Raw genomic sequence first — 21,832 nt, forward strand, 5'->3', positions numbered from 1 at the left:
TTCTTTCTCTTTGCCTATTCTCCGATATCAATCCTTGATGGAGAAGGCAATCTAAACTGCTGTCCAAATAAATTACTGGTGTCTCCCATTCTATTACCTTTCCCTTTCTATTTATTTGCTCCCAATACCTTGGTTCCTTTGCTCCCTCTTGTCTATTGTCTGTATCCTTAATCGCAGTCATCCCTATCAGCAGAATTTCCTTTCTCCACTCCAGTGTTGGCTTAGTTTTTAGAATACTTTCTACTACTTTATGAATATAACGTTCTGCTTGATTATTGCTATTCTCCTTAAAGATCTGCATCAAAAATCACAGTCTCCCCTTGTTTCTTGAGCTTCACCCAGTTTCATCATCCCTTTCCACTTTAAATTATAGTTTTCTACTTGTTCCATGTATAGGAGCCTTAACTGTGTAGCTCTGAAATACCCCTTCAAATCATGCAATCCCAAGCAACCTTGTTCTACTGAAGTATCATCTTATCTCACCTGACTTGCCATTATCAGGAAATGCAAATGCTTGCATTGCACTGCTCATAAAGTCCCAACTTACTCTATCAAATGCTTTCTCTGCATCAAGACCCACCAGAAACAGTGGTATTTTCTTTACATTCTGCTTCCCTTTGGATCATCATTGTTCTGTTAATGTTAAATGTTTGCTTCCCCTCCACAAAACCACATTAATCTATATCTATCAGTTTCACCATCACTTTTTCCATTCCTTTAGCCATTATAAACAAACACTTTACAATCACAGAGTAGGACTGAAATGGGTCCGTATGAAGCTGGATATGATGGGTCTTTACCCTCTTTAGGTATTACAGCCACCACCTCTTTCTTCAAAGATGTTGGTACTTCTCCTCTTAAAATACTGTTAAACAAAACCTTCCAGATCTTTATCAGCTTTTCTCTCCTAGCTTCCAAACTTCCAAAGAAATACCTGGACTTTCCTGTAGATTGGTTATACATCACCATTTTTCTCTCAACTCCTGTCTTAACTGTTAGTAATTGAGCCTCATTTACCTCTAACCTTGGCATACTTAATCTTTCTATAAACATTTCTATTTGTACCTTTTCATGATTTCTATATTTCTCTGCTTTATAAAGATTTTCATAAAATTTCTGAAATATTTCTAGTACCTCTACAGGATCTCATTTTCTTCCTTGCTATAGCCTCCCTAAGCTAGGTGAAAACCGTTATTACTTTGTGTTGCCTGAGCCATGCTAAAAGTTTTTGTGCTCTAGGTTATCATCATCAAAACTAAACTCATGCACATTATCGAGGTAATCCCTTATTTTCTGTTTAGCATTCTGCAGTTACTCCTCCTCTTGCTCTGTGAGAGTCCCCCTATTCTGCAACACTTTAACATCTGTCAGTCCCTGTAAATAATGCTTGTTACTTCTTAACCATCTCTCTCTTTCATTTCCACCCTATTTTTAAACTCCACTTTAATTTTATTCCACTCCCTAGCTATACTTTCAGAAGAAATTTTTGTCTTCTCTAATAGCTCCTGAATAATTTCCACTACCCATTCCTTAAATTCCTCTCTTTTCAACAGATAGGTGGGCAAGTGCCAGCCCCTCAGTTTTATTTCATTACCCTGTGCTTTTATTTTAGCTATTACTGGTGCATGATTTGAAATAGTTTAGGTGCATATTAAGACTTTCAATTAAATGCACATGTTCCTGTGAAATGTAAATTCTGTCTAGCCTAGCCTAGTTTTTTTATCTTGAGGAATAATATGCAAATTCATTCTGAACTCCTACTATGGAATTCACATCTTCCATGCCAAATATTTTCATAAATTTCTTCAGAAATCTACCCTTCTTTGCTATATTTTCCCCTCTGGGATCCTAGACACAACTTCATTGCTGCAAATCAAATTTCTGTCTCCACCTGTAATACTCCTTGCTGAAAGCTTATTTCTCCCAGAATTATTTTAAGTTCCATTGCAGCAGTTTTCGGTGGAATATAAATACATGCTATTGTAGTCCTCCTCCCTTGTCAGTAGCCCCTTAGTACTATAAATATACCATTATCATCTTTTTTTATCCTTTCACTATTAAAGCTCTTCTTGCAATTAGTGTTCGTACTCCTCTTTTCTTTTGTTCCAGGTATTCTGCTGAATAATCACCCTGAAAACCTGTCTTTACCAATTGTACATGTTCAGTTCTTTCCAAGTGCGTCTCCTGTAGCATGACTATTTGCAATCTACATTTTTTAAACATTGCTCACTACTCTTTCTTTTTTGTATTTATCTGTGAGACCACTGACATTTAAAGAAATTACAGAAAGTATCATTGTGTTAAAAAAGTTGTTAGACATAAAAGGTGAGAATAATAACTTTTTAAGTGTCTTGTCCCAGCTTTTGTGTTACACACATACACCGTTTGGGAGGTTGATCTTTTATACAGTTGTTTCTTGTCATATCCATTTGGGCATATGTCACATCTTACAAAGCATTTTGCTTTATTGAAAGTCTTCAAACAAAAACAAAACAAAAAAAAACACCCCCCAATACCCCCCTAAAACCTATTAACTTAATACTAATACACAAAACTATATACATATTCAAATACTGAAGTTTTACCTTCCTAACAGGAACAAGTGTCCCAGACTGACAGCCACACGCATAGACTTGGGTTAGCCTAAAACAAAGGTTATCCATGCTAAGACGCATAATACAGCCTTTGCTCCTACTAAGTCCTGTCTGGTTTTGTCTAGTCTTTATAGCTCTCTCAGATGGGAAAGCACATGAATGTTTTTAGAAAACATTATCTCCTAGCCATTTCCCTTCATCAGATTGTCTCCATGGAGACACGAGGACCAGATACAAAGTTGCTACCAAAAGCATACATTTATTTGCTAAAAAGAAGCTTTATAATATATGTTCTTTTACCTTTACTTGCTTTCTCTTACAACTTGTTACTAGATCAGGCTAATGGCCTTAATCTAGCAATCATTCCCTTATGCAAGAATGAGAAATCGTACATCTTTTTTTTTTGTCATGCTCTTTTGACCAGACTTTTCTTTTTTTCATTGCAGTTCCTACATTTCTTAAAACTGAATAAGGAGAAAGAGAGAAGGGAAAACCACTGTTTACATTAGTATCCCCATTACACTTATAAATAACTTAAAATCTTTACTTTATAGCATGCAAAGAAAAGCACGCACTATAAACATATTACAATTAAGAAAAAAATGTTTTAAGAGTTAACTCTCTCCCTTCTCTTCCCCTCTTCTAAGTATTCTTCCAAACATTAATGACGTGAAGGTGTGTATATGCTTCAGAGTTCCCTACAAGTTTAACAAAGTCAGCAAAGTCCAATATTTACAGATTTCCTTGTTCTGCCATGTTTCACAAATATAATTATTGCTTTGTAATCCCACACTTGTCAATTTCCAAGTTACTTGTTTTATTACTGTTCATCTCCCAAATCCTGTCTCTGCTTCATTTCCAACATACTCTCAATTCCTCTAGTCAACTCTTGTACTTTTTTCCTTCTCTCAAGCATTTTCTGTTGAAACGTTGGAAAAGGTTTCACTGGCACAGTTTCTCTGTGGTCTTTATTACCAGAAGAACAATATCCTATTTCACATCTCACTTTTTGTTGGACAAACTTTTGTATTTCCTCCTTAGCATGTACTACATCAAAAAATGATTTTGTCTCTCCAGTAAAGAATAGTTTGAAGATAGCTGAGTACATCAGTTTGAATCTCATGCCTGCTTCTTGACATTCCCTGAACAGCAGAATACATTTACTCCTCTTCCGCCTGGGGTACAGTGAGTAATCATTCTCCACAAACACTCTGCTGTCTCGCACTTTTAGTACTTTATCCTTCTACCATGGCTTTGTCAGAATCAACTCCTTCTGCTGGTAGGACTGTATCTTTACTACTAAAGGTCTGGGTTGCTTTGTCGTAGCCAGATTTGAAGCATACACATGATGTGCCCCTTCGATTACCAACTACTGTTGTGGAATACCAGTCCATTTGCTTATTTGTGCTTTCATAAATTTAATACAGTCTGATCATTCCAGCCTCTTTGGTACAGCAGAAAATCTCAGGTTTTCCCTACATGCTCTGTCCCCTAATTCCATTATTTCTTTAAACGTCTCTTCTTCAGCACTCTCATATTCAGCCAGCCTTTTCTTCATTTCGACCTGTGTTATTTGACTTGATATATTCCATCAGTGTTTCCTTTATTTTAACCAGGTCTGTGTGAAGTTGTCTTACACTTTCCTCTAGGTTACTAGAAATCATGTTTGGAGCTTGCACTGCTTTTTGCTGAACAGCTGCTGAACTCTTCCTAGTCAGTGTTTTTTTCATCACCTTCTGTAGTGAATTTTCTCTCAGGTCCTCTGTATTTCTCTTTTCCTGGTATCCAGGCAGTGCACTTACTAACCAGTTACTGAAATTTAACCAGAAATATTCTTCCACTGACCTTCTCTGTGGAGTTTCTGTTTTCAAACAAGAGAGCTACAATTAAGCTGTTAGTCAATGTGCAGCCATCTTAGAAATCAAACTCTGAGTCTTGTCCAGAACAGCAGAAAACTGCACTCCATCCTTCATTAAAGTCACTTGATCCTAAGGTCCATCACAGATTGTGCTATAAAAATGCACTGTGATGGACATCATGGGGCCATTAGTGAATCCTAATAATGGGTATCAGTACATACTCATCATAATTTATTATGCTAGCAAATTTCAAGCAGCAGTGCCATTATGCAATGCTACCATCATGGAATTGGTACTGCTATTCTGCAGAGTGGATATTCCTAAAAAAATTAATTGATCAAGGCACTGCCTCTATGTCAGTGGTACTGCATCAGTTATGTCAGTAGTTTAAAATCAGTAGGTTGAAGACTTCAGTCCATTATATACAAAAATGTTTCACTGGTGGAGTATAGGCCTAGGGAGAACACATTGCCATGGTGTACTCAACATTTGTGAAACAATGTCTCTACAAAAAGTAGCCACTTTGGAGCTCAGCAAACTGCTGACTGGGGTGCTTCACTGAGAAGAAGGTACTGTAGGATGATCAACAAGACCAGCAAGCAGGGCCACTCCCTACCACCTGACACTCACTAGCAGGAGACAGAAGGGCTTCCTGGGTAAGTAAAAGAGGGTCATAGGGTGCTTGCCTAGCCTGGGAATGTCTAGTCCCCTCCCGTTAACCACTGAGTGAAGGGGGTGAATGGGTATCGGTAGTGCAGTCATCAGGTGCTGTCCTGCAGAGGGAACTGCTTGAGCTTTAAAGTGAGCAATCTGCAAGAAGCAGGTGTTTTCGATGAGGCAGGCACATTCTACACATTCCTGCTTAACCACCCTGGTTTGTCAGATACTTTTAGTGACAGCTAAGTGATGTGCTTTAAACCTATACTCCTAGTGTAACACTGTGTCCTCTCTGCAGTAAACTAACAATTTTAGTTAGTATTAACTAATACTAACAAAGCAGTTGCAATATAAGTTAGCAATCACTGTCCATTAATTATTGCATCATGTATTTGACCAGACCACTCAATTTATGAAGCTCAGAGTCATACTGATACAAACTTGTCGTACATTTCATCTGTAGAAAATGTCAAACTAATGCTTCACAGCAAAATGCTAGTGGATAATTAAAGACATCACATTCTGCAGTTTTTGTCAGAATGTTTCTTGTGCTGTGCTTTTCAAAATTTTAATTTTCTGTTAGAAATTACTGAAGTAAATCTCAAAGAAAAATACTTGAATATTTTAGAATCTAGAATGACTGCCTTTTTCTCCTTTAATTCTCAAAGTATCCTAACTGTACTCCATGACAATTTAATTACTGAATACTGCAATATTCTTTTTTCTCTTTGGCTTATACTACCCCTGGCCAACATCATGGGTGGAAATGGTCTTTGGACCAGTCAACGTACACAGTTAAACGCATACTGTACTTTCTGTCAAACTTTATATTATAACAGACCCTATAATATCCCCTCGGCTCTGTATACCTCAATGGACAAATATATTTCGTCCATGTTATGACTAAAAAGGGTCTTGTACAACTCCACCAAGCTAATGAAAAAACAACAGGTAACTACTTTAAGGCCTGCCTGGAAATGAAACTGAAAACAGTCTTCTAACTCATTAATGCTCCCCTCACATTTATAAATGTCACCTAGTCAGTATGTAAAAGCTCTGGACAGTGAAAAGTATTAAGTACAGCTGTATAAGTTCTACAGACCTATAACAGTTGATGTCTGAGTTCTTCACTGCTGCAGTAACCTAAGGGTTGTATCTTGCCACGGATACAGCGACTGGCCAGCTACCAGAGCTCTAAACCTCTCCCCCACAGTTGCTCTGCCTGCTTCCTGGTTATACTCTTTTGAAGGGAACTATACAAGCAGCCATAATGACTAAATCAAGACTTTCTTGCCCCTAAGCGAAAAGGGTAAATTCATCCTGAATTGACAAACATATAACAATAACTGAAAAAAGTAACACCTGCAAGACTATATATAATGGGGGAGGTGATGCTGGTGGGTACAGCTACTACAGCAGTGAGTAATTTGAGCATCTACTGTTATAAGTAGAACTTACACAACTGTAGTATGTTGATCATTCCCACTGCTGTGGTAGCCTATGGGCAGACTACCATAGCTTATCAACCTGAGAGGAGGAATGTTAGGAATGTAGGAGCCTCTTGAGAGTGGTCCTAGCCAAATCAGTCCAGAATGTAAACAAAGCAATAACGCAAGTGATTTTTTTGAATAGGAAAATACAGAGGACTATGCGGTTGTCTCTAGAAATCTTCTAGTGTCCTCTGCTTTCCAGTATGCTGTAGAGGAAAACAAGGCTCTCAGCAAGACATCCTTTACACTGCCTGGATAGACTATGTCATGGTGGGTATAACAAAAAGCAATAGCCAACAACAACTAACTGGAAATCATCTGATTGAAACTGTTGTACTTTTCTAATCCCAACATAAGACATGAATAGCCAACATGCTTTTCTAAAGGACTTTGCTTTGTCAAGATAATACCAGAGCTGCTAAGGCATATCCAGTGCATTAGTAAATATTTTCTCCTTTGTTCTAAAGGTTAGGATAAAACACTAGGAGATTGATGGCTAAACTGAACTCTTGACAACCTTGAGCCTGAGCAAGGGATAAGTTCTTACAAATACACTATCCCCAGTGCAGACCAAAAAGAATTTAGCCACCAAAAGAAACTGCAACTAAGATATGTCAGAGCCTGACAGGCAACTAACTGTAACCTTCTCCTTATTCAGCCTGGTAAGACGGACATCAGTGTGTCTCACAATGGAGTCTTCTATGACCAAAATATTGGGCTGTAGAGTGTTTCACCTTATGGGCTTAGTAGTTGAGACACAATGAGATGTGGCTGTATGTGTTGCGATAGGAACTGTCTTGTTTTTGTGCATGCAGAGAGGTCTTTGGGGTTCGGGTAAGTTACATGTGAGTACCTCTGCATATGTAGATCTATGTATGGTCCTTTGTGGGAGCAGTGAGTGATATGCATAAGTCGCTGGCAACCTGTTTGTTGCTTTTGGAGTCTGTATGCGAGAGTCTAGTCTCCACAGTCAATGGGTAGCTACATCTCTCACATACTGTATTTGTCTGTTCAAGAGTTAAGTGGTTGTCAGCATACACAAAGCAATTGTTATACTGGGCAGACTTTAAAAATTCCCTACAGAGTACTCTATGAGAAATATTGGGGGAGAAAAATGGCTGTAACTAAGGAAATGATTCTTTTGAGCTGGGACATAGAATATGAATTGCCTAAATATAGTAAGGTCTTCTTAAGTTTGATTATTATAAAAGAGATAAAAATAACTGGAGCATGACTCTTTAGAAAAAGGGAAGGAGCAAATTACATAGAAATAAATGGAAATTTTACAGACAATACATGCAGAATAAAGTTCAGGAGGAGAAGGAACTGAGGTTTAAGGGAAAGCAGGAATTCAGCAATTTATGTCATGTTGGACTGATGACAGTTACAAAGAAGGAAAATGTATGAGATGTACTATGTATGTAAATGGAAAAAAATGATGTACTATGGTTGGTTTTCTTTTTTATTAATGTGTGTCTGCCTATGTCTTAAGTAATAATGTAATACAGATGTTTAAAAAAAACAGACAAAAAAATCTGTTAGAGTGATTATTCCTGTAAGGAATCGGCCTCCCTCAATTACAATTTCCCCTCTTAGATCTCATGAAATAGAATATTCTACTTACAAAAATGGAAGAAAAAGGAAGGCCAAAGGCAATGGAAAATGACACAGATAACGTGGTTAACAAACCAAAGATGAATCACTGGTTCAAAGTTTGAGCTGGCAGCTTGAAATTATGGGGTTACTAGCATCAGTACAACCCTTATGTGCATCTTAACTCTTCCCCCTGTGCTTAGGCCATACTTCAGACTTGTGGCATGAGATGAAGGCACATAGATTTTGTAGTTTATTGTCCAGATGTACAGCTATCCATGGCAGGATATTCACCTATTAGTAATACTCCAACAGTGATCCAAAGAAGGACATATTTTCATTGTATAATGTTTTAACTAAATAATGTTTCTATCAAATGATATTTTAACCATTTGAATGTAGTATTTCAAATTTACATCAAAAGTGATTTTTATTAATATACATATTTATTCTACCAAAGGACACTGATGTGATAAACACATATCTTAGTTAGACTACAGATGTTTTTTGACTATGTTACCTGCATCATCAAGAGTTTTATCATCACACAAGCTGCATCACTAATCAATTTAACTTGGCCCCAGTCAAAAAAAAAAAAAAAAAAACACAAAGTTTTCAGAATTAACTTCTATGACCTAAACTAAGTTCTTAGCAACCAAATCTGACTTTAGTAAAACGAACAAACAGATTAAAATAAATAAACAAGCAAAACACTTAAATATATAAATACATAAAACAGAAGACACAGCGAGCCAATCAGAATACAGCATCACTGACAAATCTGATCTGATAATAAAAAGCTATACCAATTAATTCTGAGCTAAATAAAAATAAACTAGAAACTTAAGCAATATTAAACATTCATTATACCAGTGCAAACAAACCACAGTTCTACACGAAAGATTAAAAAAAAGAAAAACTCAAAACTGCAATGGAAAGCCACCCATAAGGTAACTTATTCATCAAAAGCTACATAGCCTCCATAGAAGCCTTATTTTAAACAATCCATACATTTACCACACCCAAATCAAATAAATAGGAAACAGCAATTGAAGTTAAAAAGTAACAACATAATAGTTAAAATAATTCAAGGGGATTCATACCAATATATGAACCTGAGTAATGTTCATTCGGAGGAGTGAGATCTAAGGGAAAGCAGGAATTCAGCAATTTATGTTATGTTGGAGGGAAAGGTAACTACCAAAAAGAAAACATGTAATGTATAACACATTAAAATACTGGAAAATGTTAATATGGTTTGCCTTCTTTTCTGTTAATTTGTGTGCAACTATGACAATGCATAAAAGTGAGAATTTAATAAAGGTGTTTCAAAAAAGAATACATGGGATTTTGGATGAAATATCCTGTACTACAGGAATAGAGAACTTGGTCTTTGACTTTATGTTGCCCTTTGTCATGAACTCATTCTATAAACCTGCAGTATACCAGATCCTCATGTATTACATGCACACAAAGGATGACACTGATTTTTTTTTTTTTTTTGCTTATTTATCTGTTGCTAATTATTATGGTAGTGTTCAAAGGCTACACATAATTTTATGTCACCCGTATGTTTTGGTCTCTGCAGGACATAACATGTTTTCAAAAACACCATTCCAAATTCACTATGCAGTTTACACAGGTATCTGACAAACACAAATAATCAAAAATGAAATGTAGTCACACCAGTGGCACAGAGTCAAGTAACACTGGCTTGATTAGCTGCTCAGGGTGTTTGACAGTGCATCACAGAGGACAGCAGTGCCCTTCCAGGGGCAGGGGAGGGGTTTTGTCCCAGCTTGTCTGACATTCACTCATACAGTACCTGCTGGAGGGCACGGTCTGAGTCATCCAGGAAAGGGATAGTACAAAGATGAAGTGGGCATGGCCACCCAACCTAGTGATGGTAGCCCTTAACAGACACATTTGTGGGAGCATGGCTTCTGCTTTTGGACAGGCACAGGTGGTCCTTACAGTGAAGCAGGTGTCCACCCTCACCAACCAAGGAGAATGGTTAAGACCACTTGTAAAAACAACTCTCACTGCCAGAATGGTAAATCATCAAAACTTGCCTGCATGACAGCACCTCTGGATGTCTCTCCCTAGGGGATCTGCAAGGAAGAGCCCACACCCCTGGGGAGCAAATGTGCTGGGGGGGTTGTTTGATTGTCAGCAGGCAGAGAGAGTAGAGCACTTAGAAAAAAATGTAATGCAGATGTTCCTTTTTAAAAGGCTGATGATTCCAAAAGTTAAAATTTTCATTTTCTAAAGTAGAAACAGTGGAATGTAATGGAAAACCATACAATCACCTGCAAGCCAAAATAACAAAAGATTAAAAAACTGCAAAAGTTGTTAAATTCTTTATGCATCACATCAACACTGACGTTAAATTAACATCTTTCTGTTCTTCTGAGCCAATATACTTGTTCAAATAAAAGAAAACAGCATCAATGTTAAAATGTAGAACATATGCAAAAATAACTTCCATGCAGTTTCATGAATGCAAGGGCAAACATAAAAAACAGTCTAACAGCTCTGGCAGATCTGAACATTGAAATGAGGTACATGACATCTGGGATAGAACATAAGGAGACATAAGCAGATTTTTGCAGTAACCAATACTGCATTAAGTCTAGGTGGACTCCTCAGCGCAGGCTAATCATCTATTCTCTAATGCAGCAACAAATGTTATGTAGTAATGTAGTATCCAGAATATGTGCAGTGAGTCTGTTACCAGCTGTAGCACAGTACAAAACAGGTACTGATTTTCACAGCTAGAAACAAAGTTGCAGATAACTATTTAAACTGCACTCGGATACTTCTGGCTGCCTTACAGAAATAACTTAGTAGTTGTACAGTAGCTGACTTCTGTTTTGCTCTTGTGCTCTCAAGAATATACAAGGACTGGAAATGCAGTATTTTCATACATACATATATCCACAGGTACATTTCTGTTTAAAATGAACTGCAAAATCTATTCAAAAAAACATACTAATATATTCTAAACTTACCACATTCAACAATGCTTCTAAAACGCAAGTCACATCCAGGACCTATGCCATGCACCATGAACACTAAGTGATCGACTTGAGGTACCTCATCTACAACAGGTAAAAAATGTTATCAATAGTAAAGAAATGGAAGAGTATATGCAACTGACACTTCATGAGCAGATGATAACAAATAGATAATAAACAGATGTGAAAGAACAAGCATTATCATTCAAAATCCTTACAGAGCTAACCACAATTAAGTAAAGTACAACAGTGAGAGGTCTTCCAGATGAACATCATGAGTTGGTGGTGGTGACAGCAGGTTCAAAGGGGATTAAGGTGAAATTCTGTAACACATAATTTAGAATCCAAGCAGGAATAGGGTTCCCTCTGGGTGGTCTCAAATGAATTACTCCAGTTAAGACGAGCTTCTTACAGGGGTGTGAGAAGACAGGTGGTGCACTGTGCAGGCAAGATATAGCAGAAGCACGTACTTTAATGCTGGAGTAGGAAAGTCCCTGACTAAACACGCCTGACAGGCACTGCAGTACTCAGTTGATGTCTGCTTGAGAAAGGTTGGCATTCCTGCTGTGACACCAAGAGGAAAATCTCTTCCATTTTGCTAGGTACGATGTTCTTGTAATGGCTTTCCTTGTGCCTTTTAGAATGGAAAGCACGTCATTGGTTTTGGAGCCATTCCTTGGTGTCAAAACACTATATTCCAGGCTGCTAACCTGAGTGAGGCTAGGTGAGGATGAAAAACAGATGCCTTCACTAGATTGAGGAGGTCTACTTTCTGTGATAGGTGTAGAATCTCCCCTTGCTGAGAGTCAAGAGAAGGAAGAACCACCAAGGATATGTGGGAAGAGACTAAACAAAAGATAATACAAAACCTGAGAAACTGGAAGCTGTTGTTTATGGAGAGCAAAATAAAAGCAGTGAAAATGTTTTCACTCCCTGTAGTTTTACATACAGGTCACACACACTTATCAACCAGAGAAGCTGTATACAGTAATTAATAAAGAGTTGAAGGATTTTATGTGGGAGGGGAATAGGGCAAGGGTCAAGTGGGATAAATCGATCCTTCCAATAGAACAATCCTTCCAAAAAAGAAAAAAAAGAAAAAAATATCTCTTGTTTTTCCTGCTTTACTAGTTTAGTCCCGTTTCAGAGTTGCTGATTCCTGGGCTTTGGTTGTAGTTCCTGTGTACTGTTTCCTTGCCTTATTTGGGGGAAGGGAAGCTACCTTGCTTTCCTGCTTTACTAGTTTAGTCCAGTTTCAGAGTTGCTGATTCCTGGGCTTTGGTTGTAGTTCCTGTGTACTGTTTCCTTGCCTTATTTGGGGGAAGGGAAGCTACCTTGCTTACCAGTGGGAGTGGGAAGCATTGAGCTGCCTTTGTCCAGTTTTGTGAGGTTACAGCCAGTAACTAGTAGTTTATTGGTCGTTTGGGCCAGTTTCTAGCTTTTCCAGCCCCTGGTATAAAGCTTGCAGCTTGTACCTAGGCAGCAGAGACCCCACGTGGGACGGGAGAGTAATCCAGGCTGCAGGGAGCTGAATTTTCTTGATACTAAGTATATTTTTGTTGCTTTCCACATCTGAATACCTAGCAACTGTATTTCGCCTGCCTTTCTGTTACATTGAAGCTGTTTTTACTGCATTTAACTTAATATTGCACTTGGAATCCTTGTTTGTTACTATTTGACTGTATTTGTAGCAAATTCTTCTGTGTAAGCTGTAGTAGCTGATTCATAGCATTTATAAGTGTTTGCTGTACCTGTTTCTGCCTGTTTTGTGAAAAAAAGAAAAAAGAAAAAATATCTCTTGTTTTTCCTGCTTTACTAGTTTAGTCCAGTTTCAGAGTTGCTGATTCCTGGGCTTTGGTTGTAGTTCCTGTGTACTGTTTCCTTGCCTTATTTGGGGAAGGGAAGCTACCTTGCTTACCAGTGGGAGTGGGAAGCATTGAGCTGCCTTTGTCCAATTTTGTGAGGTTTCAGCCAGTAACTAGTAGTTTATTGGTCGTTTTGGGCCAGTTTCTAGCTGTTTCCAGCCCCTGGTATAAAGAGCTGCCACTGTTGCACACTAGGGCAGTGCCGGTTAAGCAGGTTTAAACTATTCGGCTACCTAAAGTCCACTCTTCAAATTTTCCCTTAAAACTACCTTCCTCGAACTATACTACTGATCAAATCAGCGTATCCTATAACTAAAAGATCAACTCTACTTGACTCCAAGTAGACTATTCTCTATCTATTAAACCTAGCACTTGCTCCTACAGTACTTATTACCTTGATACAGCACTCTTGTCATAGATAGTACCCCAAAAAGGCAACCCCCCATTTCTCGGTCACCCACGCCCCCGGAATCTTTTTAAAGTTTTTGTCTACCCTTCTAGCATGTCGAGGATCAGTTGCTAGTGTCCTCTCCTGCTCAGCTGGTGAACCTGGGAATATTGAGGCAATGTTTCAATTGCCTCATGTACACAGACAACCCTTTCCTCCTCCCACAAAACACAAATACATGAGATGCAACTATACGGCCAAACTGGAGGCTGAGCTCTCTCAACATAGGACTGGCAAGACCAGTCAGGAGGAGAAGGTTACCACACACACTATAGACCCAGTCTCACATAGTACCATTACAACCTCAAATCATACACATAAACACACAAAGACATACTGGAGGCTCTGATCAAAAATCTACCAAAACAGCAGAGGCCACCAAAGCAGACACCCAAACAACCACCACCTCAGAACACAACACCGCAACACATAGACCTCACAGTCAGAGTGTCAAACAGTCACAGCCCTTAAGGCCAAACACAATGCCAGACACACTAGTCATTGGTGACTCCATAGTCAGACACACTGATGTCCCGCTCACCAGACTGAGTAAGGAGAAGGTCACAGTAAGCTGCCTGTCGGGCTAGAATCCGCCACATAACGCAAGCACTCAGGTCTCTCAACAGCAGGTACAAATATGACTCAGTCATTGTCCACGCTGGTGTAAACGACCTGAGACGCACCTCCTTGGACTACATGAAAAGAGACATTGAGGAGCTCTCTGATTATGTAGCCCAGGCAGGTATGACCCTGACCTTGAGCAGTATCCTACCTTCACCAAGAATGATGCCACAATACAGAGATAAGATGATCAGCTTTAACAATTGGCTTAAACACTGGTGTCATTCAAAGGGGATCCAGTATCTGTCTGCCTGGGATGACATGCTGGACAAGCCACGCTGCGGGACGGCTTGCACCTGTCACCCTGGGATTCCGGATATTGGCAAAGGCTCTTGCCACCCCATAGTGCCTTTTTAGGCAAGGCTCAAATTCTAAACCTACCACCCTAGAACACAAAAAGGAAAAAACTAAGGGTAATGCTGCTCAATGCCAGAAGTCTAAATCTCAAAATGCACGAGGCCCTTCTCAGTATGGAGAACATCGATGTCTGTGCTGTGACAGAAACCTGGTTCAAGGCTCCTGAGAGCACCCCAGTGCTATCAGGTTTTACCTCATATCATGCCCGCCCCAAAATCCGGACAATACCAAGAAAGGAGGGGGTATCCATATTCATCAAGGACACCCACACCTCAAGACTGGTGCGATGCATCGGAGACCATCCAGGTGCAATTAACCATAGGCAAGACTGCTCTGCAAATTGTAGCATGTTACAGGCCACCCTCACAAACTCAGGAAACTCACATGGCCTTCCTGAAAACACTAGAGGGATAAATGTATCACCAAACACCATCATACTAGGTGACTTCAATTACCCTAATATAGACTGGGAACACTACTCAAGCCCAAACACCCTAGCCCAAAAGTTCCTGGAATTCATAAACTCAAATGCCATGGAACAACTAGTCACCATCCCCACAAGAGGAGATAACATACTTGATCTCATCATCACGAACATGGGAGCACAATGTTCAAAACCGGAAGTATACCCCTCACTGGTGAGATCAGATCACAAACTAATCTCGCTGGAGGTCCTCATCCCACCCCCACCTGAAATAAAGAAGACCACAGTAAAGAACTTCTCAAAAGCCGACTTCACACTTCTAAAGACTAGTGTGGTCTCCTTTCAGGCCCCGGAGCCGGCGGAAAACAATACTCAAGCCGCTGAATCACTTACAAACGCCTTCTACCAGCACCTGCAGGACTGCATGGATAAGGCAATCCCCAGCAAAACAAAGACTCTTTGTACCAAAGGCAAGCGTCCAGTCTGGTGGACCCCAGCCATAAACAAACTCTACAACAAAAGGAGGAAGCTACTACAAGATAGAGCAAAATCCTTAAAAGGTAAGACACCCTTGATCACTATGAGTAAAAAACTAAGAGCTCTCATAAAATCATCCAAAGCAAATTTCGAGAGAAAAATAGCTAAAGACTCAAAAGACAATCATAAGGCCTTCTTTAGCTATGTTAGAAACCTAGGAGGAAACTCCCAGATATGCTCAGAACTAGTTCAAAATGATGTGAAGATTACTGATCCTACAGACATTGCCAACATACTGGCTGACAGGTTCAGTGCAAACTTCTCCCCTCCCCCAAAAGGAGAGATATCTATACCAAATGAGTGCAGCCCCCAAACATCTCCAGCCCAAGTGAGAACTGCTCTCTCCAAAGCAAAAACACAGCATCCATGGGACCCGATGGTGTCCCCGGCTGTGTGCTCCACGAACTCAATGAGGAATTAAACCCACAGCTAGGACAGCTGTTTAATCAAAGTCTTACCTCTGGATACTGCAACTGTGGTCCCACTTCACAAAGGCGGTGCCTCCACAGACCCTGGAAATTACCGCCCATTAGCTTGACAAGCCTTATCTGCAAAGCCATGGAGAGGATCATAATGGACCTCATAAATAAAGACATAGGGAATTTGCAGACTTTGGATCCAACCCAGTTTGGCTTTGTCAAAGGCAGATCATGCCTTTTAAACTTGGTTGACTTTTTAAACAGTCACCAAAGCCATTGATGAGGGAAAGGCAGTCCATACAGCCTACCTCGATCTGGCTAAGGCCTTCGATACAATACCCCACTCGGGTATCATTGAAAAACTCATGAGCTTAAATGTTAACCCATACATCACAAGATGGGTTGCAAACTGGCTGAGTGACAGAACCCACAGGGTCAGAGTTGCTGGCGCCATGTCAGACTCAAAGCCTGTCACAAGTGGTGTCCCACAGGGCTCAGTCCTGGGCCCACTCTTGTTTGGCATCTACTTTTCCAAGTACAAGCAAACACAGGAGGGTTATGGCTGACAAAGTTTGCAGATGACTGCAAACTGGGCGCCATAGTAGAAAACACATCTGACACAGATATCCTTCAGAAGGGTCTCACAGAAATGGATAACTGGTGCCAGAGCCACGGCCTAGAGTTAAATGCCAAAAAATGCATAGTCATACCCTTCGGGAAAAACAAGGTTACCCCTAGCTACCAAATAGGTGGCAATCCACTGAGCACAGAAGAAGTTATCAGGGACCTGGGGACCCAGGTTGATAGTAGTCTGTCATTCGACACCCATGTAGCTAAAGTAGTTAGGAAGTCCTTCTACATTGCCCACCTTATCATGAAGGGATTCTCATCTAGATCAAAGAAGGTCATAATCTCCCTTTACTCATCACTCATCAGACCAATGATTGAGTACAATGCCCCATTCGGAATGTATCTGACCCGACACTTGCAGCAGCTGGAGAGGCCACAAAAGTTCCTCACCAAAAGGATAAAGGGTCTCAAAAGTCTGTCCTATGCTGCCCGACTGAAAGAACTCCAGCTCTATTCAGTCGCTCAGAGGTGACCTTTGCCTAACATACAAGGCCATGTCAAACCCAGATTTGATGAATATGCTTCACCTCAAAAAATCTAGATCCATCAGAGCCACAAGGGCGGGAGACTTAAACCTCGACACGGCTATTAATAGGACGTGCTGGAGGGATAGATTCATCACCCAAAGACTCCCTATGCTGTGGAACAAAATCCCGGTACATGTGAGGCAGAGCACCTCGCTGGCCTTGTTCAAGAGAAATCTTGACCAATGGATGGGAGATCGCAGATATACCCCAGGAATTACCTCAGTGTCACTGCTCGACAGAGGCACAGCAAAATAATGGGTATAGTTCCCCATACTAAAGGGGTGGCGTAAGCCACAAAACAATGGGCTAGGCTTATAAATGCCCTCGGGCAGATAGCCTAGTATGAACCTATGAACCTATGAACAAGGTGGATTAGGATTACCTGATTTGAAGGAACATTTTTACAGCTACACAGTTAAGGCTCTTATACAAAGCAAGTGCAGAAAGCTATAATTCAGAGTGGAAAGTAATGATGATGATAATGAAGCAAAGGGGAAATTTAAGAAATAAGGATCTAAATCTAAAATCCCAATATGTCCTTAAGGAGAATAACAGCAGCCACACAATATTATGTCCATAAAGTAGCAGAAAGCATTACAAAAACTAAGCCAACATCACAACAGAGAAAGCAGATGTTGCTGATAACTGCAATTAGAGGCACAGAGAATAGGCAAGAGGGGGCTGGACTTTACTGGAGAAAGGTGGCAAAGGAAACAAGGTGTTGGGAACAAATAAATACACAGGGAAAGGTAACAGAATGGGAAGAAGCCAAGAAAATATTTGGACTGCAGGCTAGAGATTGCCTTCCCTACTATCAGGGATGGAATTTGAGTATAGGCAAAGAGAGAGAGAAAGTGAAAGACCTGGTCTGGTAGAGTTGCTAATTAAATCTAGAACAGAATCAGCTGTTAAAAATGGATTATTAGTAGGGCATATAAAATACTGCACAATAACTATAGGAGTCAGAGAAGGTTAGAAAAGATAGGGAGGACACATGCAAGCCTCTCAATTATGAAAATGTCTAGAAGATTTAGGTTTTGTGCTTGCAAAGGTTTGCATAGATATTTTCATATCCCAAGCAGACTCCAAAAAAAGTTTCCTCAGGTAGATAGCAAATGTTGGGGTTGTGATAGGGTAGAAACAGTAACTGGGAATATATGTTTTGGGAGTATGAGTTGGCATACACTAAAAATGCCAAACAGAGTACTCTATCAGAAATACTGAGTGAGCAAATAAGTACAACTAAGGAAATTTTTTTGAGCTGGAATAAAGGATCTGATTTGATTAGACTTAGTAAAGCCTCGTTAAGTTTAATTTTGGTGGCTGCCAAAAAAGGAAATACTAAATGGAAATCAAAGTCTAAACCAACTGTATTTGAAGTACTGAACATTGTAACAAAGATGAAGAATTGTAATTGGGATATTTCGAAAAGGGTAGGAGCAAATTATATATAAAAACGGATATTGTAGGAACAACACATGCAGAATAATGTTTTGGAGGAGGAGTGAGGTTTAAGGGAAGGCAGGAGTCTATCAATTTATGTAAAGTTGAATTGATGATAAACATAGAAAAGTATTTATGTGATGTACAATGTTTGCAACTGTAAATATATTAATATGATTCATTTTCTTTTATATAAATGTGTTTGTCTATGTCTTGTGTGATAATTCAATTGTTTGTGTCTTTCGGCTTTTCCCGGTTAGGGGTCGCCACAACGGAACTCCGGTCCGCTAATGATTGGTAGTTGATTTTTACGTGCCGAGTTACCAGCCCTGACGCACAACCTTCAACGAAGGTACTCCCATTCACGCATGTCTCCACGCAGAAGACGCTCTGAGAATCGAACCGGACAGCGTCTTACTGTGAGGCGACAACGCTACCGCAGCTCCACCACCGTGATTGTGTGATAATTCAATAAAGGTGTTAAAAATAAGAGAAGGAAAAAACAGTGTTGTCTCAGCCAGAAGGGGACCCCTAGTATGCTGTTTTCTTTCCACCCTGACTTTTATCAGTATGCTGGGGGATCAGATGCAAGGGCAGGAATGCAAATGGGGCTGGAGGTTGTTATTATCATTAAGGTAGCTACCTTATAGAGGTACTGAGTTTGATGCTTACATTTGATTTGGTAAATTTGGCTAGGCTTAAAATGGCTTACAAGGACAGCTAGCCTAGTAACAACCTATGAACCTATCAACAATTTGTCTATATGAAAGAGAAAGCATCTATTTTCCAAGTCCCTGGCTACTGAGTTCTGGAGCAAAACTTCTGTAGTTGTCTGTTTTGGTGGGAGGTGAACAGATCTACTGAAGGGATGCCCCACTGTAGAGTTAGGTCCAGGAACACCTCTCTCTTCAGCTTTCATTTGTTGGGGTCTAGAAGATCCCTGCCAAGGTATTGTTCTGTCCAGGAATATAAGAAGCTATGACAGCTCTATTTCTTGAGTAAACATCCACATTTTTCTTATAAGGTTGCACAAAGGGTAGTGGGATAGTGCACCTCCTTGCTTATGTACCACATCACTGTGGTGTTGTCTGTCCAGATCTGCAAGGTCCATGGGCTTAAGTTTGACAGAAAAGCATTTATGGCCATGTAGTTTGGTAGTAGCTACTTCAGATTTACATGCAATTTTCTCTGCTGTGGTGTGCAGATGCCCTGCACTTTCAGGAAGCCTAGGTGCCCCACCCAAGGTGCATATGAACTCCCCCCATTGTGATGTTCTTGTCTGTTTCTGGTAAACAGAAATTTGCCCTTGGATTCTGCCATATGATATTATTCCACCACAGGAACTCCAGGAACTGGAAGTGAAAGTCAGTTGCTTCAAATCATAGGTATTTTCTGTGACTGTCTGTTATGGAGACATGCAGGTAAGCATATTTTAAGTCCAGACTGACCACAAAGGGATCCTGGAAGATCATGGGCAGTAGTTTTTGCAATCTAAGCATTCTGAACTTTGGGATGTTAAGAAACTTGCTTAGCTATGAGAAGTGCAAGATGGGCCTCCAGGTGCCCTTCCTTTCTTGGAACTAGGAATATCCTAGAGTAGAAGCGTTTTCCCTACTGACCTGGAGGGAACATGCTGACTGGATTCTTGGTGAACTAGTTCCCCAAGGATAGGCGGCAAGAGGCTTTCCTGCTCTTTTGGTGGGTTTAGAACGTCTAAGAAGGGTGGGATTTCTCTGAACTGTATGTAGTACCCCTTTTCGATGATGCTGAGGACCCACTCGTCCCTGGTTATGGTTTCTCCATTGATTTAGTTAAAAGGAGAGTCTGCCAGCAACAGGTTGGAGGGCAGATTGGACTGCAGTTTATCTCTGTGTTGCAAGGGCTCTTTAGAGCTTCCTGTTATGTATGATTTTTCCTGGTTGCAGTCTCCTGGACTGTCTGATTCTCTTGCCATGGGGAAAGGGACAAGGTTTTGAGGGGTAATGCCTACTGTACATTGGTGTTGGAGATGGATAAAAACAGTTTTATTTGCTTTCCTTTTTTATTCACCTTCTCAAAAACCTGTTCAGTTAGATGTCTGAAAAAGACCTCTGTCTGGTGGGCATCCAGTAGTTCAGCCTTAACCTTATATGACAGAGGCTGGGTCATTAGCCATACATGTCTACTGATGAAAGAACTTGTGACAGCTGCTCTGATGATGCATCTAAGACATCATAGCCACACTTTACAGGATGTCTGAAGGCTTGTAAAACTTCTCTTACTATCTCCTGAATTTCCTTTGATAAGGTTCTATATGAACGATTCCACCTTAGCCAAAATTTTGTCCTGGAAAGAGATTCAAGGTACTTCAGCATATGAAATTGGCAATACAAAGCTCTCATTGCAAGGGTGGCAAAGTTATAAGCTTTCTTCCAAAATGTGTCCAATAGTCTACTTTCCCTATCATTACGTAAGGGATGTCTGATTGATCCCTTTGGTAAACCTTTTGTGGATTCAGTGGCGACTACTGAGGGGTCAGCTTTTGGATTTTTGTAAAGGTGCTTGTGAGATTCAAGCACTCTGTAAAACCTGTCTGGTTTCCTAGGAGCAGGTGGTAAGGAATCAGGATGTAAAGCAATGTCTTCAAAGACATCATCCAGTACTATGTGTACAGGAGGGATAGCCAGTGGCCTGGGAGATGGCAAACTTAGCAGTTCCTGGTAATGGGTCAGAGTCTATGAAAACAGTTCCTTTCCCAAATGAAAACCTCCTTCATTCTATGAAGAGTATCCCTGAAGGAAAGGTCCTAGGGGGAGGAAGAAGAGAAGGTGTCAGAGTTAGAATCTGGGGTAAACTTGTGGAGGCAGGTGCCCAGTGTAGGACAACTACTCCTCATCTTCTGAGCTAAAGGAATCATTTTTCTGAAAGGCCGCTACCCTAATTTTTTTGGATGGGGAGGCTTCAATAGCAGAAGTATGGGAGGACTCTCTGGATTTCATGACAGTCGTGCATTTCAGTGCTGTTTTTAGGAGATCTTAGGATTCGACCTGAGAAGAAGTGGCTGGAAGTGGGTTTGATGGACAAGAAGTGGTTCACTTTGGTTTGGGTGTTCATATGAAAGGGATGACCTGGGGTTGCAGTCATCTGAATGCAAACGTTGGTTAAGGTTTCGGTAGTCGAGGTAGACAACGTGTCTCTCTTGAAACCCACACTGCAAATGCCTGAAGCTTAGGCCTGCACAGCGACCTTAGACCTGACTGAAGTCTTGTTATGGTAACACTGGTAGGTAAGCCAGAGACCGTGGTGGCCCCTAAGGAGTCACACCAGAGGGTTAAAGCCTAGCGGTTACCAGACCGGGGGGGGGGGCTGAAA

The 21,832-nt window shown here is 40.3% G+C and overlaps 1 protein-coding gene across 1 annotated transcript in view; it reads right to left on the reverse strand.

Moving 5' to 3' along the window:
- Positions 1-21,832, reverse strand: part of LOC122788980 (SEC23 interacting protein) — a 1,679,302-nt gene that overhangs the window by 1,000,550 nt on the left and 656,920 nt on the right. Inside the window, exon 7 of the mRNA XM_044056073.1 lies at positions 11,205-11,294. Within this exon, the coding sequence (XP_043912008.1) occupies positions 11,205-11,294 (90 nt within the window). The remainder of the gene's footprint in view (positions 1-11,204; positions 11,295-21,832) is intronic.

The sequence above is a fragment of the Protopterus annectens genome, chromosome 14.part0 (assembly GCF_019279795.1).
Source record: "Protopterus annectens isolate FY-2018-M chromosome 14.part0, PAN1.0, whole genome shotgun sequence".
Lineage (NCBI taxonomy): Eukaryota > Metazoa > Chordata > Ceratodontiformes > Protopteridae > Protopterus > Protopterus annectens.